The 14,059-nt window shown below is 40.2% G+C and overlaps 1 protein-coding gene across 3 annotated transcripts in view; it reads left to right on the top strand.

Annotated features, from left to right (window-relative positions):
• The first annotated feature begins 5,550 nt into the window (after positions 1-5,550).
• Positions 5,551-14,059, top strand: part of LOC139570983 (attractin-like protein 1) — a 352,370-nt gene continuing 343,861 nt past the window's right edge. For 2 of the 3 annotated variants that reach the window (XM_071393395.1, XM_071393394.1), the window contains exon 1: positions 5,552-6,601. In XM_071393395.1, coding sequence (XP_071249496.1) covers positions 6,360-6,601 — 242 coding nt within the window. In that variant the 5' untranslated portion in view covers positions 5,552-6,359. Of the gene's footprint in view, positions 6,602-14,059 lie in introns of all 3 variants that reach the window. The other variant, XM_071393396.1, reaches the window with a different exon arrangement.

Here is a 14,059-nt window from a genome sequence, read left to right as displayed (position 1 = left end):
AGTGCTTCATTGAACTCACCTGGACTCCTTTAATTTGTTGATTGCCTTTCCCCATGTGTTCCCATGTGTTCCCTGTATCAGTATTTTTGTGGTTTCCGTTTCCCCTGTCCAGACGCTGTCCGTATTCTGTTTCATGTCTGTAATTCATTAAATGTTCACTCCCTGTACCTGCTTCAGGTAGGGGTGGGTACACAGAAGATAGTCCTATTTGGTGAAAGACCAAGTCCATATTATGGTAAGAACAGCTCAAATAAGCAAAGAGAAACTACAGTCCATTACTTTAAGACATGAATGTCAATCAATCCGGAAAATTTCAAGGACTTTGAAAGTTTCTTCAAGTGCAGTCGCTAAAACAATCAAGCGCTATGATGAAACTGGCTCTCATGAGGACCGCCAGAGGAAAGGAAGACCCAGAGTTACCTCTGCTGCAGAGGATAAGTTCATTAGTGTTACCAACCTCAGAAATTGCAGCCCAAATAAATGCTTCACAGAGTTCAAGTAACAGACACTGCTCAACATCAACTGTTCAGAGGAGACTGTGTGAATCAGGCCTTCATTTACATTTACATTTACATTTAAGTCATTTAGCATATTCGCTCTTATCCAGAGCGACTTACAAATTGGAAAGTTCATACATATTCATCCTGGTCCCCCCGTGGGGAATGAACCCACAACCCTGGCGTTGCAAGCGCCATGCTCTACCAACTGAGCCACACAGGACCACGTGTGGTCGAATTGATGGTCGAATTGCTGCAAAGAAACCACTACTAAAGGACACCAATAAGAAGAGACTTGCTTGGGCCAAGAAACACGAGCAATGGACATTATACCGGTGGAAATCTGTACTTTGGTCTGATGAGTCCAAACTTGAGTTTGTTGGTTCCAACCTCCATTTCTTTGGGAGACGCGGAGTAGGTGAACGGATGATCTCCACATGTGTGGTTCCCACCGTGAAGCGTGGAGGAGGAGGTGTGATGGTGCTTTGCTGGTGACACTGTCTGTGTTTTATTTAGAATTCAAGGCACACTACTGGCATGGCTACCACAGCATTCTGCAGCGATATGCCATCCCATCTGGTTAGCGCTTAGTGGGACTTTAATTTGTTTTTCAAAAGGACAATGACCCAACACACCTCCAGATTGTGTAAAGGCTATTTGACCAAGAAGGAAAGTGACGGAGTGCTGCATCAGATGACCTGGCCTCCACAATCACCCGACCTCAACCCAATTGAGATGGTTTGTGATGAGTTGGACTGCAGTGAAGGAAAAGCAGTCAACAAGTGCCCAGCATATGTGGGAACTCCTTCAAGACTGTTGGAAAAGCATTCCAGGTGAAGCTGGTCGAGAGAATGACGAGAGTGTGCAAAGTTGTCATCAAGGCAAAGGGTCGCTACTTTGTAGAATAATAGTGAATACATCAAAACTAGGATTCTTCAATGTAGAAAATTGTAAAAATAAAGAAAACCCTTGAATGGTGTGTCCAAACTTGTGACTGGTACTGTATGTTTAGATTTCTTAATGAATGCAAAAATCAACAGTTATTTCTGGTTGATTATCAAAATTAGCTGGCTAACTCATTGATCCTGTTTTGTAGTATACCCCTTTGATGATGATCTAGACATATATGTTCTGTTCATCATGTGATGCTCTTATCTAGGCCCAGTGTCTAAAGAAAGGATCAGTGTCCACTGTGTAATTTTATTCAAAACCATTGGCTTTTCATCACCATTCGATAAAAAAATCTTAATAATGCATCTAGGAAATAAAGACCTGTGAACACAGAGATACAATAGGCAGAAATATCATCTAGGAATATTTATGATGAATGTAAGCTTACCTTTTAAGTAGCTGATTAATAGATAACTTTCCAAGTCAAATTTGCTCTCTTTCAGTGCTGGATGGTCCTGCCTGACAGTAAAACAAACAGTTACACATGTTCTTTTATGTTGTGGCTATACTCAGACACGGAAAACTGTACTTTTTTTTCCAGTCAAAGGTTCCTCTGTGGATTTTATATGTTCAGCCCATACTCTTGCAATTACGTTAGGGGGCGTCCATAATGACGTCCACAATCCAATATGGCTGCCACAATACCATTAAATTGTGGTTTAATCAACCGCTCTACATGTCTTAAATGAAAGACAATTTTGTACTGTACTTATGACCTATAATCAAGACAATTTGTATGTAATTGAATTATGTTGGGAATCCAATATGCCCGCCATAATTACACTCAAACACCTTTGTCTGGATATAGAAATGGCAGCAGAGTGCTTGGCATGGCAACACCAAGTATTTTAAGACACAAGCCTCTTTGAGGATCAATGAGGCAACTTTGAGGCTCCAATGAAAGGAAAGAGAATCCAACCCTGGACTCGGAAACCCACTCCCTAGCATTACAACTTGCCCCCACTGTGGTATAACTTCTGCCTCCAGGATTGGGTTATTAAGTCACCTCCTTATCGTTTAGAAGTGAGCTTTGATTCATTGCTAATCCAAAACGGCAGCCTAAATCTAACATGAGCTTCCACTGGCTCAGTGCATTCGTGATGCATATTGGTATTTTCCGGTACACTCTTATGCTGTTTGGGTTGTGCTGGCACATTGCTTCTTCTAGAAAATCATGTCCACCATCCTGGCTGTCTGCCCTGGAGCTGCAGTATACTGTATGTTGACTTGGTGACATTATGGTGTATGGGGAGGATGCAACCACACATAATGACAAGCGCATAAGGCAGGTTTTCACCACAATGAACAAACACAACCTGAGACTCTTAGACAAGAAATGCCATCAACTTAGTGTGCCTTCACATGTCATAGGAATTGCATATCTCCAATGTAATGTCAATGCCATCCTGAATCTCCCAAAACTGTCATTTATAAGCCTAATTCACCATCAGTCCTCCCCTCTGGCAGTTACCAACAATTTTTATTTAAATGTTTGAGCCCACTTCTTTTCCTTGGAGCCAATTATAATAACCACAACATTAAAAAACATGTAACTATGTATTTTTGTCAGGCAGGACCATACAGCACTGAATGCGAACACATTTTACATGGAAAGTTGTCTAATACTCAACTACCAAAAGTAAAGATTACATTCATCATAAATGTTCATAGTTGATATTTCCGCCTATTGTTTTTCTATGTTTACAGGTCTATATTTCCAAGATTAATTAAGATATCCTTACACTTTTGTGTATGTATGGCAAACAATTGACTACTTGTTTTTAGTTATTTCAGAGCTTGCAATGTTGGGTTACATAAGTGTGGCCCATGAGTTTAGAGGGTGTGTCACAATGTCTATCAATTTAACCACTTTTGCAGTAAAATATTTTTACACAACCATCCATTTAATAAATTAGAGACATCATAGATTTGAAAATACATTGTTGTGTTTTGTTATACCTCGGGTAGGGGTATCTACAATTTTTGGGGGCTTTGCCACTAGCCTATATCTTCAAGGTATTTCCAGCTAGGATCGCTCTTTTCCCCGATGCTACTTCAGCCCCACTCACAGCTGTTGGGCAAAGAGGAACATTTTGGGATTAATTTATTCAAAGATCTCTCTAATGTTTTTCTGGGCCTGCAATAAACATGCAATATAATGTAATTATCTGTGTGTTGCTCTGTTTCTAGCAACAGAGATACATTCCTCTCCTCCAAAGTACATTCACTTAGTGGAAAGTAATCCCGCCCAAACAAAATTGAACATGACCTCTTCTACATTTCCCAAGAGAATCTTAATCTTTTGTATTTTATGGAAACAAATACTCATGTTTTTTTTACTAAAGCAATAAGTGACTTTTTACCATTGGCATGTGTAAGCAGCTTAATTATATCACCCAGAATAGCAAACGGATGATAGGGCCTAATGATGATGACCATTTAGACTGATAATGCTACTGAAGGTGATGATGAACAAGGTCAGACCTGAATCCTCATTACAACTCTGAAAAATTATAAAAATACCACAGCGAACCATTTATGCTGGCATTGTATTCTTGTTGCTTGGGTAAATTCCATTATGCAGCTTAGAATTTTTCTCACCCTGGTGTCAATGCAGAAATATTGATTGGGTCACATAGACCCATCGTGAGGAAAATTAAAAAGAAAAATGTATATTGATTCTTGACAATTCGATTGAAACCAAAACAACAAATTGCATTTATAATGATAAAACTCACTCAACACATCTAGGCCTAGGCAATTCTTTGGCAAACCAGTTACATTTTTATAATGATAGCTTATTTTCTTGGTCGGGTAGAAAAGGCTGAATCCATGGTAGGTTATTGTACTTGTTCAACAGCATCCATAATCAATCATCTTCCTGGCCTCAAGTCAAGTGTGTGCCATTTAAAACAAATTGAGATTAAATATATTAGCAGAGCCAAGGGAACTTGAGGTCAGTAACAAAGACAGGAAAACATTTCTGCCACAATGGTTTGAAATTGCCCATGGGAAAAGTATGTGATGTGATTGTGATAAGGTTCTGTATAGGGACCATAGAGATCCTATTAAATCACTATAGCGGTATGTCATAAACCCACAAAGTTCCAGAATGGAGGTGAAAATGGCAGCCATAAAGGTTAGGAAGAAATCCAAACCAGTCTAATCAGAATGAATGGCAGTAGAGGCATTATCCTGAAGGCATGTGATACATAAAAAATGTTGCAATAGAATTATTGTCAACCTAAAATATTGTCATATAATTATAAATACAGTTTATACGGGTTTTATACACATTTTCTGTATATAGCCTCTAAAATATATGTAAACAGACCATAAATGTCCACATTTTTGTTTTCTTGGAAAGCTGTGAGTTCTATTATATGATACAACATAAGTTATTGTTGCATTTACAACATTTACAATCCTATCACATCAACAGATTTCAACCAGCTGTGAATTGACTGCATTTTTTAAAGATACACTATGCAGAAATCACTCCGCCATTTCCTAGTTGCTTAAATTCTCTTTTCAGTTTATGTGACAAAACAAGCAAGTATAATGTAGAAAACCATTGTACCATCTAAACCACTGTGAAATATTGTATTTTCAGCTGTTTGAAGCTAGTGTACAAAACTGAAAGTAAAAGACCCCAAAACAAAATGTAATAACGGGAAGCATAGAAATAGCGCACATAGAACAGCTCTACCTCTTCTTAGACTTGCTTTCAATGCTTACATTTCTATGTGAAATTGGTCTTCACCCAGAAAGTTACATATTGCAGCTTAAAATGTAATGTTGGCATATTGTCAGTTCATTTGAAAAATGTTTGGAATCATTATTCTAAAACTGCCTGGCTAGCTATCTATCAAACAGTGCAGATACATTCTTCAAATACATTATTTTACACAATATCTTATCACAGCACTGGTAAACCATGGTTGACCAACTACCGGACCAAAATGGCTGACATTTATCCCAACATAAGCAGGTTCTAGCTGTTCTAATATTGTAATTCCCAATTCTACGCCAGGAACACTATCGCTCCATACGGCTGAAATTGTGTAGCTACTGTCTCTTTAAATGCGTAATTTTGCACTGCTCATGCTCGGAGCTTTGTCCAGGAGTTTCACCGTTGAAAAACCAGCTGTGTGAGCATCTTCACGTAGGGGTCTCGTGTTGTTATTCATCGGTGAATATCGCTCTCTCTGACAAGGATTAAAAGGATTTTAATGCAAATAACTCGTTATCTTCGGTGAATGCGCCTAACCTGGACGTGGGAAAAAGCGGAACGGAGAACGGTCAACTTGATCTATTTGTCCGGGTTGCTGCATTCTCCACCGCAGCGAACAACATCCAAAACCGACTCTTGCAATGGAAATAGGAATCCAGAACTAACATACATCCTGTGACCAACTCTTTTCTTCCAGTTTTTCTGGAAACATTAGGATGGCGAACTTGAAAATTGCTTGGGAAATACTTCATTTAGAATAGGCCTACAACTTATACACAACATTTTCTTTGGTTTTTTAAAATGGCTTCTTAGCCTCTGGGAATAACGGTGTGTGCATTCATTAGTTCAAGAAAGTTTAATAGGAGTGCATTAACGTCAGTGCAAATTTGCAGGCTTCGTTGTCCGATGATGCTCTAACGTTAGTTGCCGGAGATGACTCTAGCAATATGCTCAGATTTCAGAGTTATGTTTCTATAGCCTATAAATAAGCCTATTTGGATGTTGAGTGCATGCATTATTACGCGTTATTACTAGGCTATCACATGCATACGCCAATGCTTTGTTTACAAATTATGTATTACCAATAAGTGACGTATAGTTGAGTCACTCCAGCTGTTTAAGTGTGAATAAGGGAGTCTTCACCAGAAAAGTAGACCTTTACCTGTTTCTAAAGTAGAATGGGTGGGGACTGCCGAGGAATGCGTCGACGCACATGGACTAAATATTCAAATACGAGACCCCAGGACATACAAATATATTTTGGGGCATTTCTTATGCTGTACTTGGTGTTTTACACCGAAGCATCCGTCTCCAAGTCCTGTGATAAAAATTGCTTCTCTGGGAAATGCACCAATGGGACTTGCGTCTGTGACCAAGGATGGGTTGGAGACCTGTGTCAACACTGTCAGGGAAGATTCAAGTAAGTATCCACAAATATAATGTTTACAAGTAACATTCTAATGGAGTATTGAGTGGTTGTGTCTAGACTACTTTTTAACCTTTGTTCAAAGACAAATTCCACTAGACATTATTACAACCTCGGTCTGAAGTAGACAGTTATTGGCTTGCCGCTGATGCTTCAGAATCTTCAACCAATATCGAGAGCCATGACTCCGTAACCCGGCGCATTCCTTTGTTATTGCTCTCTGGCCACGCTACGATATAAAGTCTTTACATTTCCCGCAAGGGTGGTTTTTGTCCAAATAATTCTCTCAGGGGAACCTTATCGATGTCCCAATCAAATAGGCCTAGCAGTAGTCACCTGTAGACTCAACAGATATGTAATGCATAAAGCCATGTTTTTTTGATCTTGTGGTTGGGGCTTGCAATTGCTGTCATTTCATGGCTAACCTAACTTAGCAGGCGTTAAATAAATGCCCGAGCAGAGTCCCCAAGTCCAGTTTTCAGGGGAAACTGGAAGCTAGGTTGAAGATACTGTATCCCCCTGAAAACTGGATGCATCTAGGTGTTGCTCACACCACTAAGGGTGATTCCTGGGACACACTATTTAAAGGAGAAGTTTACCCAAAATCCAGAAACTCCCAAGTGATTCCACACATTAAAACAAGTTCAGTGGAGTTTGTTCTCTCCCTGTAGTGCTGTACTGAAACAACTGCCAAAAAAACAGGTCACGTGACTCATGACGTTGCCAGATGTACACCCAATACAATTGCAGTCAGTCTATAATCGTCAACGATAATCAGAATTCAACCGATATGAATCAGACAGTGGGGCGCCGCCTGACACACTAGTTGGTCAGAAAGTTCAAATCAATGTTTCATAATCGTGGTGTAGATGTACTGTAGACGAATTGCACTCAAAAAAAAATCTTCTATACTATGGGTCATATTAGCGGGCTATCCCGGGGACAAATTATCATTACCGCCTACTTGGAAATTACGATATGAAACGTTGATTTGAAGCTTCTGACCAACTAGTAGTGGGTCAGGCGATGCCCCACTGTCTAGTTCATATCGCGTGATTTCTGATGATTGTTCTCGACTATATCGACTGATTGGTTCTGTAAGGGGTGGGATGTAGGCCTAGCTCTGCTACACTGGCAGTGAATTCATGATTCAGAAAGTGTGGGCAAATTCGCTGGCTTTATTGAGCTACTTTTGTCAAAAGTACTAACGGATTTCAAATCAAATTTTATTGGTCACATACACATGGTTAGCAGATGTTAATGTGAGTGTAGCGAAATGCTTGTGCTTCTAGTTCCGACCATGCAGTAATATCTAACAAGTAATCTAACAATTTCACAACAACTACCTTATACACACAAGTGTAAATTAATGAATAAGAATATGTACATATAAATATATGGATGAGCGATGGCTGTGCAGCATAGACAAGATGCAGTAGATGGTATAGAGTACAGTATATACATATGAGATGAGTAATGTAGGGTATGTAAACATGATATAAAGTGGCATTGTTTAAAGTGCAGAGTGATACATTTATTGCATCCAGTTTTTAATTATTAAAGTGGCTAGAGATTTGAGTCAGTATGTTGGCAGCAGCCACTTAATGTTAGTGATGGCTGTTTAACAGGATGATTGCCTTGAGATAGAAGCTGTTTTTCAGTCTCTCGGTCCCAGCTTTGATGCACCTGTACTTACCTCACCTTCTGGATGATAGCGGGGTGAACAGGCAGTGGCTCGGGTGGTTTTTGTCCTTGATTATCTTTTTGGCCTTCCTGTGACATTGGGTGGTGTAGGTGTCCTGGAGGGCAGGTAGTTTGCCCCCGGTGATGCGTTGTGCAGACCTCACTACCCTCTGGAGAGCCTTACGGTTGTGGGCGGAGCAGTTGCCATACCAGGTGGTGATACAGCCCGACAGGATGCTCTCGATTGTGCATCTGTAAAAGTTTGAGTGTTTTTGGTGACAAGCCAAATTTCTTCAGGCTCCTGAGGTTGAAGAGGCGCTATTGCGCCTTCTTCACCACGCTGTCTGTGTGGGTGGACCATTTCAGTTTGTCCGTGATGTGTACGCCGAGGAACTTAAAACTTTCCACCTTCTCTACTACTGTCCCGTCGATGTGGAAAGGGGGGTGCTCCCTCTGCTGTTTCTTGAAGTCCATGATCATCTCCTTTGTTTTGTTGACGTTGAGTGTGAGGTTATTTTACTGACACCACACTCCGAGGGCCCTCACTTCCTCCCTGTAGGCCGTCTCGTCGTTGTTGGTAATCAAGCCTACCACTGTAGTGTCCTCTGCAAACTTGATGATTGAGTTGGAGGCGTGCATGGCCACACAGTCATGGGTGAACAGGGAGTACAGGAGAGGGCTGAGAACGCACCCTTGTGCACAGTGTTGAGGATCAGCGGGGTGGAGATGTTGTTTCCTACCCTCACCACCTGGGGGTGGCCTGTCAGAAAGTCCAGGACCCAGTTGCACAGGGCGGGGTCGAGACCCAGGGTCTCAAGCTTAATGATGAGTTTGGAGGGTACTATGGTGTTAAATGCTGAGCTGTAATCGATGAACAGCATTCTTGCATAGGTATTCCTTGTCCAGATGGGTTAGTAAGTTATTGGGGTGGTAAGCAAATTGGAGTGGGTCTAGGGTATCAGGTAGGGTGGAGGTGATATGATCCTTGACTAGTCTCTCAAAGAACTTCATGATGATGGAAGTGAGTGCTATGGGGCGATAGTCGTTTAGCTCAGTTACCTTAGCTTTCTTGGGAACAGGAACAATGCTGGCCCTTTTGACGCATGTGGGAACAGCAGACTGGGATAGGGATTGATTGAATATGTCCTTAAACACTCCAGCCAACTGGTCTACGCATGCTCTGAGGACACGGCTAGGGATGCCGTCTGGGCCGGCAGCCTTGCGATGGTTAACACGTTTAAATGTTTTACTCACATTGGCTGCGGTGAAGGAGGTTTTGGTAGCGGGCCGTGTCAGTGGCACTGTATTGTCCTCAAAGCGAGCAAAGAAGTTGTTTAGTTTGTCTGGGAGCAAGACGTCGGTGTCCGCGACGGGGTTGGTTTTCTTTTTGTAATCCATGATTGACTGTAGACCCTGCCACATATGTCTTGCGTCTGAGCCGTTGAATTGCGACTCTACTTTGTCTCTATACTGACGCTTAATTCTTGCCTCAATTCTTTGAGTCAAGAAATGTGTACTTTTTCACCTAAAACATTTGAGATGATTTTATATCATTATTTTATGAAGCAGACTGCCACAGCAGCGGAGATGGGTAACAACTGCACATGTGTGCTCTCGGGGGAATCCCTGCTACGTAGAAACTGCAAGTTATGCCCTTATAAACAGATGCAAGTTTTCTTTGGCGGATAAGTGAAGACAGCGTTACACGTTAGTTATACAAATTAATCAAACAACCTACAAATATGTCTGACTATGAAATACTCATGAGTGATGAAGAAAACAACTGGAGGTGCACAGATCGAACCGTATTTATTTGAGCCTGAGTATTCGGGCGAAGAATTGAGGCAAATTAAGCTTCAGATGGCCGCTGCTGCTCTTGCCACCTAAGACGCAGCAGTAGCTGTACCACAGATCCAACCCATCCCCAGGATCAAGACCGACTGTCCATGCAGTTGTGGCAATTGCGCTCCAATTCCTCAAAGGAGGAATGTATGTGCTGTGGAGAATTCGAATACGTGACTACAATACTTACAAAAATGGAGGATGATGATGAGGAGCAGTTAGTTTGCTTTTGCGACCACTGGGATTTTGCTGCCAACAAACTCTGGTGTCCTGAAAAAAAATATCTGTATTCCAAAAACGAATGGGAGACGCACCCCTGTTGGACAGTTATCTAATGAGTAAGAAGCCAAACTTTTTTGAATGATCGCTTATCATAAACCTCTATGAGCGGGATCGTTAGTGGGTCCATGTTTTCACATTAGCCCAAAACTCTAGCCTATGTTTTATTTATCACCATGATTTTTGGGATATTCCATTCTGCAGTGTAAGGTTACAGTGTCTCTCTCTTACACTGATGTTTAGGATAACATGGTTTCATATTAGTTGATAACTGATATTGAAAGGTGATATGATGCAGTCTAAATGAAAGAAGTGGGAAACCTGATCGCATTTCGCTCCATTGCATTGGCTTGACAGGAGAAAACAGTTCTGCCCAACAAATTTTTTTAACAGACAGCTGTGTTCTGTTCATTCTAGGCTTGCTAGCCAGCCAAGTTATTTGTTTATTCTGTTGATCTAGCTTGCTAACTAGCTGCATGCAGTGTCTGTTTATCTAACTTTAGGTTTGGTGTTACAAGTAAAATTAGAGGCTGAGTTATTTTACTCTTCTGTAAACAACTGAACAAGCCTAAAAATATGCAAAACTGTTAACAAAAAGATTGGACATTAATAGCAGAGGTTAATTTCTCCCTCCTTGTCTCTGCTTGAAGGACATATCACCCTGACACCCTGTTGGGAACCTCCCAGCCACTAGGAGAGTCACCATATCCCAGGATTTTATTATGGAGTGTGCAACATCACAGTGTTATATAGAAATAGATTCACCCATGTTATTGTTTATCATGCAGATTTGTCAGGACATTGTAATTTATGAAGCTCATTCTTCTTATTCAGATGTGATTTTCTGTCCCAGGGGATTGCACTGTGTGCAAGTCTTCAATTTAGACCACAATTAGTTGAATGAGGTGTTAGTAAATGGCTGGAACAAAAACATGTAAACTCCTGTCCCGTGAATGAAAATAATTGTGTCGGTCATGACAAAATGTGCCTTCATGTACTGAACAAGTTTATGAATGTTGGAAGTTAATCTACTTAAAATGTCCCTCACTTGGGAATTACCTATTTTGTACAATGGACTTTGTTTTAAGGACTCGTGCATAGATACAGGAAAACCAATAAAAGTGTTAATATTTATTCAAAATGACAAGTGTTGATGTCTCCATGTTTCTGGTTTTGAAGTTTGGGCATCTGGTGCCTGCAGTTCATCTGTCTAATCCCCTGCAAGGAGATTGAAATGCATCAATAACATTACAATGCTGTATTAATTTCATTGAATATATACAGTACCAGTCAAAAGTTTGGACACACCTACTCATTCCAGTGTTTTTCTTTAGTTGAACTGTTTTCTACATTGTAGAATAATAGTGAAGACATCAAAACTATGAAATAACACATACGGAATCATGTAGTAACCAAAAAAGTGTTAAACAAATCAAAAAATATTTTATATTTGAGATTCTTCAAAGTAGCCACCCTTTGCCTTGATGACAGCTTTGCACACTCTTGGCATTCTCTCAACCAGCTTTGTGAGAGTCACCTGGAATGCATTTCAATTAACAGGTGTGCCTTGAATGAGTAGAAACTGAAACACTGGAATGAGTAGGTGTCCAAACGTTTGACTGGTACTGTATATGTTTGATATGCATTTCTATAATTATAATGGACATGTTTATCCTTCATCACATGCCAGTATTTGTATCCAATGCATTTAGCTTACATTAGGATGAAGTAGCCTAGGCCGCCTTATCTAGTTAGCTTCTTATGGCTGCAATCCCGCTAACGGGATCGATATGACAACAGCCAGTGAAAGTGCAGGGCGCCAAATTCAAACAACAGAAATCTCATAATTAAAATTCCTCAAACATACATGTGTCTTATATCATTTTAAAGGTAATCTTGTTGTTAATCCCACCAAAGTGTCCGATTTCAAATAGGATTTTCAGCGAAAGCACCACAAACGATTATGTTAGGTCACTGCCAAATCACAGACAAACAGTAGTTTTTCCAGCCAAAGATAGGAGTCACAAAAAGCACAAATAGAGATAAAATGAATCACTAACCTTTGATGATCTTCATCAGATGACACTCACAGGACTTCATGTTACACAATACATGTATGTTTTGTTTGAACAAGTTCATATTTATATAAAGAAATCTGAGTTTACATTGGCGTGTTACGTTCACTAGTTCCAAAAACATCCAGTGATTTTGCATAGCCACATCGATTCAACAGAAATACTCATCATAAATGTAGATGATAATACAAGTTATACACATGGAATTATAGATATACCTCTCCTTAATACAACCGCTGTGTCAGATTTCAAAAAAACTTTACGGAAAAAGCAAACCATGCAATAATCTGAGACGGCGCTCAGAACAATAGTCAAATTAGCCGCCATGTTGGAGTCAACAGAAACCAGAAATTACATGATAAATATTCCCTTACCTTTAATGATCTTCATCAGAGTGCACTCCCAGGAATCCCAGGTCCACAATAAATGCTTGATTTGTTCGATAATGTCCGTTATTTAGCTACTTTTGTTAGCGCGTTTGGTAAACAATTCCAAAGTCACGAAGCGCGTTCACTAAAACCTGACGAAATGTCCAAAAGTTCCGTAACAGTCAGTAGAAACATGTCAAACGATGTATTGAATCAATCTTTAGAAGGTTGTTAACATAAATCTTGAATAACGTTCCAACCGGAGAATTACATTGACTTCAGATGAGCGATGGAACGGAGCTCCCTCTCATGTGAACGCGCATGGTCAAAGAATGGTCACCTCATGGCAGACGTGACTAATTCTCCTCTCATTCGGCCCCACTACAGTAGAGTCATCAGACAAAGTTCTACAGACTGTTGACATCTAGTGGAAGCCGTAGGAAGTGCAAACCAATTCATATCTCGCTGTGATTTCAATGGGATCTTGTTTGAAAATCTACCAGCCTCAGAATTTCCACTTCCTGTTTGGATTTTCTCTCAGGTTTTTGCCTGCCAACAGAGTTCTGTTATACTCACAGACATAATTCAAACAGTTTTAGAAACTTCAGAGTGGTTTCTATCCAATTCTAATAATAATATGCATATAATAGCAACTATGACTGAGGAGTTGGCCGTTTACTCTGGGCACCTCTGTGCACCTTTCATCCAAGCTACTCAATACTGTCCCTGCAGTCATAAGAAGTTAAAACAAATGGGGATTGGAAATGGAAAAAATGATTTGCTACATGTCTTTAGCTGGCTTGCAAGTTCATTACTTCATAATATAAAAACACATTGCAATTTACACATTGCTGAATATACAATTAGGCCTAGTTTGTTTAGTTGGTCATCTCTAAACAGCCGATAAGCAGGACTAGAGTTCGCCTACTAACGTTAGCTAGCTATCACGTCCAACGTGTTAGCTAGCTAGCTAGCTTGGTAATGGGCTGATAAACAACATATGAAAGTCATTTGTTGAACATTTTAACATCATTTGGTGAATAAATCAACTTTATAGTTACATTTCGCGAAGTTCTCCTTATTATTTTTCTCCCAAGTGGGGACTTCTGTCTGTCTGTCATTATTTCAAAATGTTATTTTTTCCTGCGCCGCAAGGTGTTATGGGATAGCCTTCCTAGCGAAGGATACATGGGATGCTGCCTTCA

This window comes from Salvelinus alpinus, chromosome 3 (assembly GCF_045679555.1).
Source record: "Salvelinus alpinus chromosome 3, SLU_Salpinus.1, whole genome shotgun sequence".
In the NCBI taxonomy this organism is placed as follows: Eukaryota; Metazoa; Chordata; class Actinopteri; order Salmoniformes; family Salmonidae; genus Salvelinus; species Salvelinus alpinus.
The sequence above is the reverse complement of the archived record's forward strand: the minus strand, read 5'-3'. Positions and strand labels throughout refer to the sequence as shown.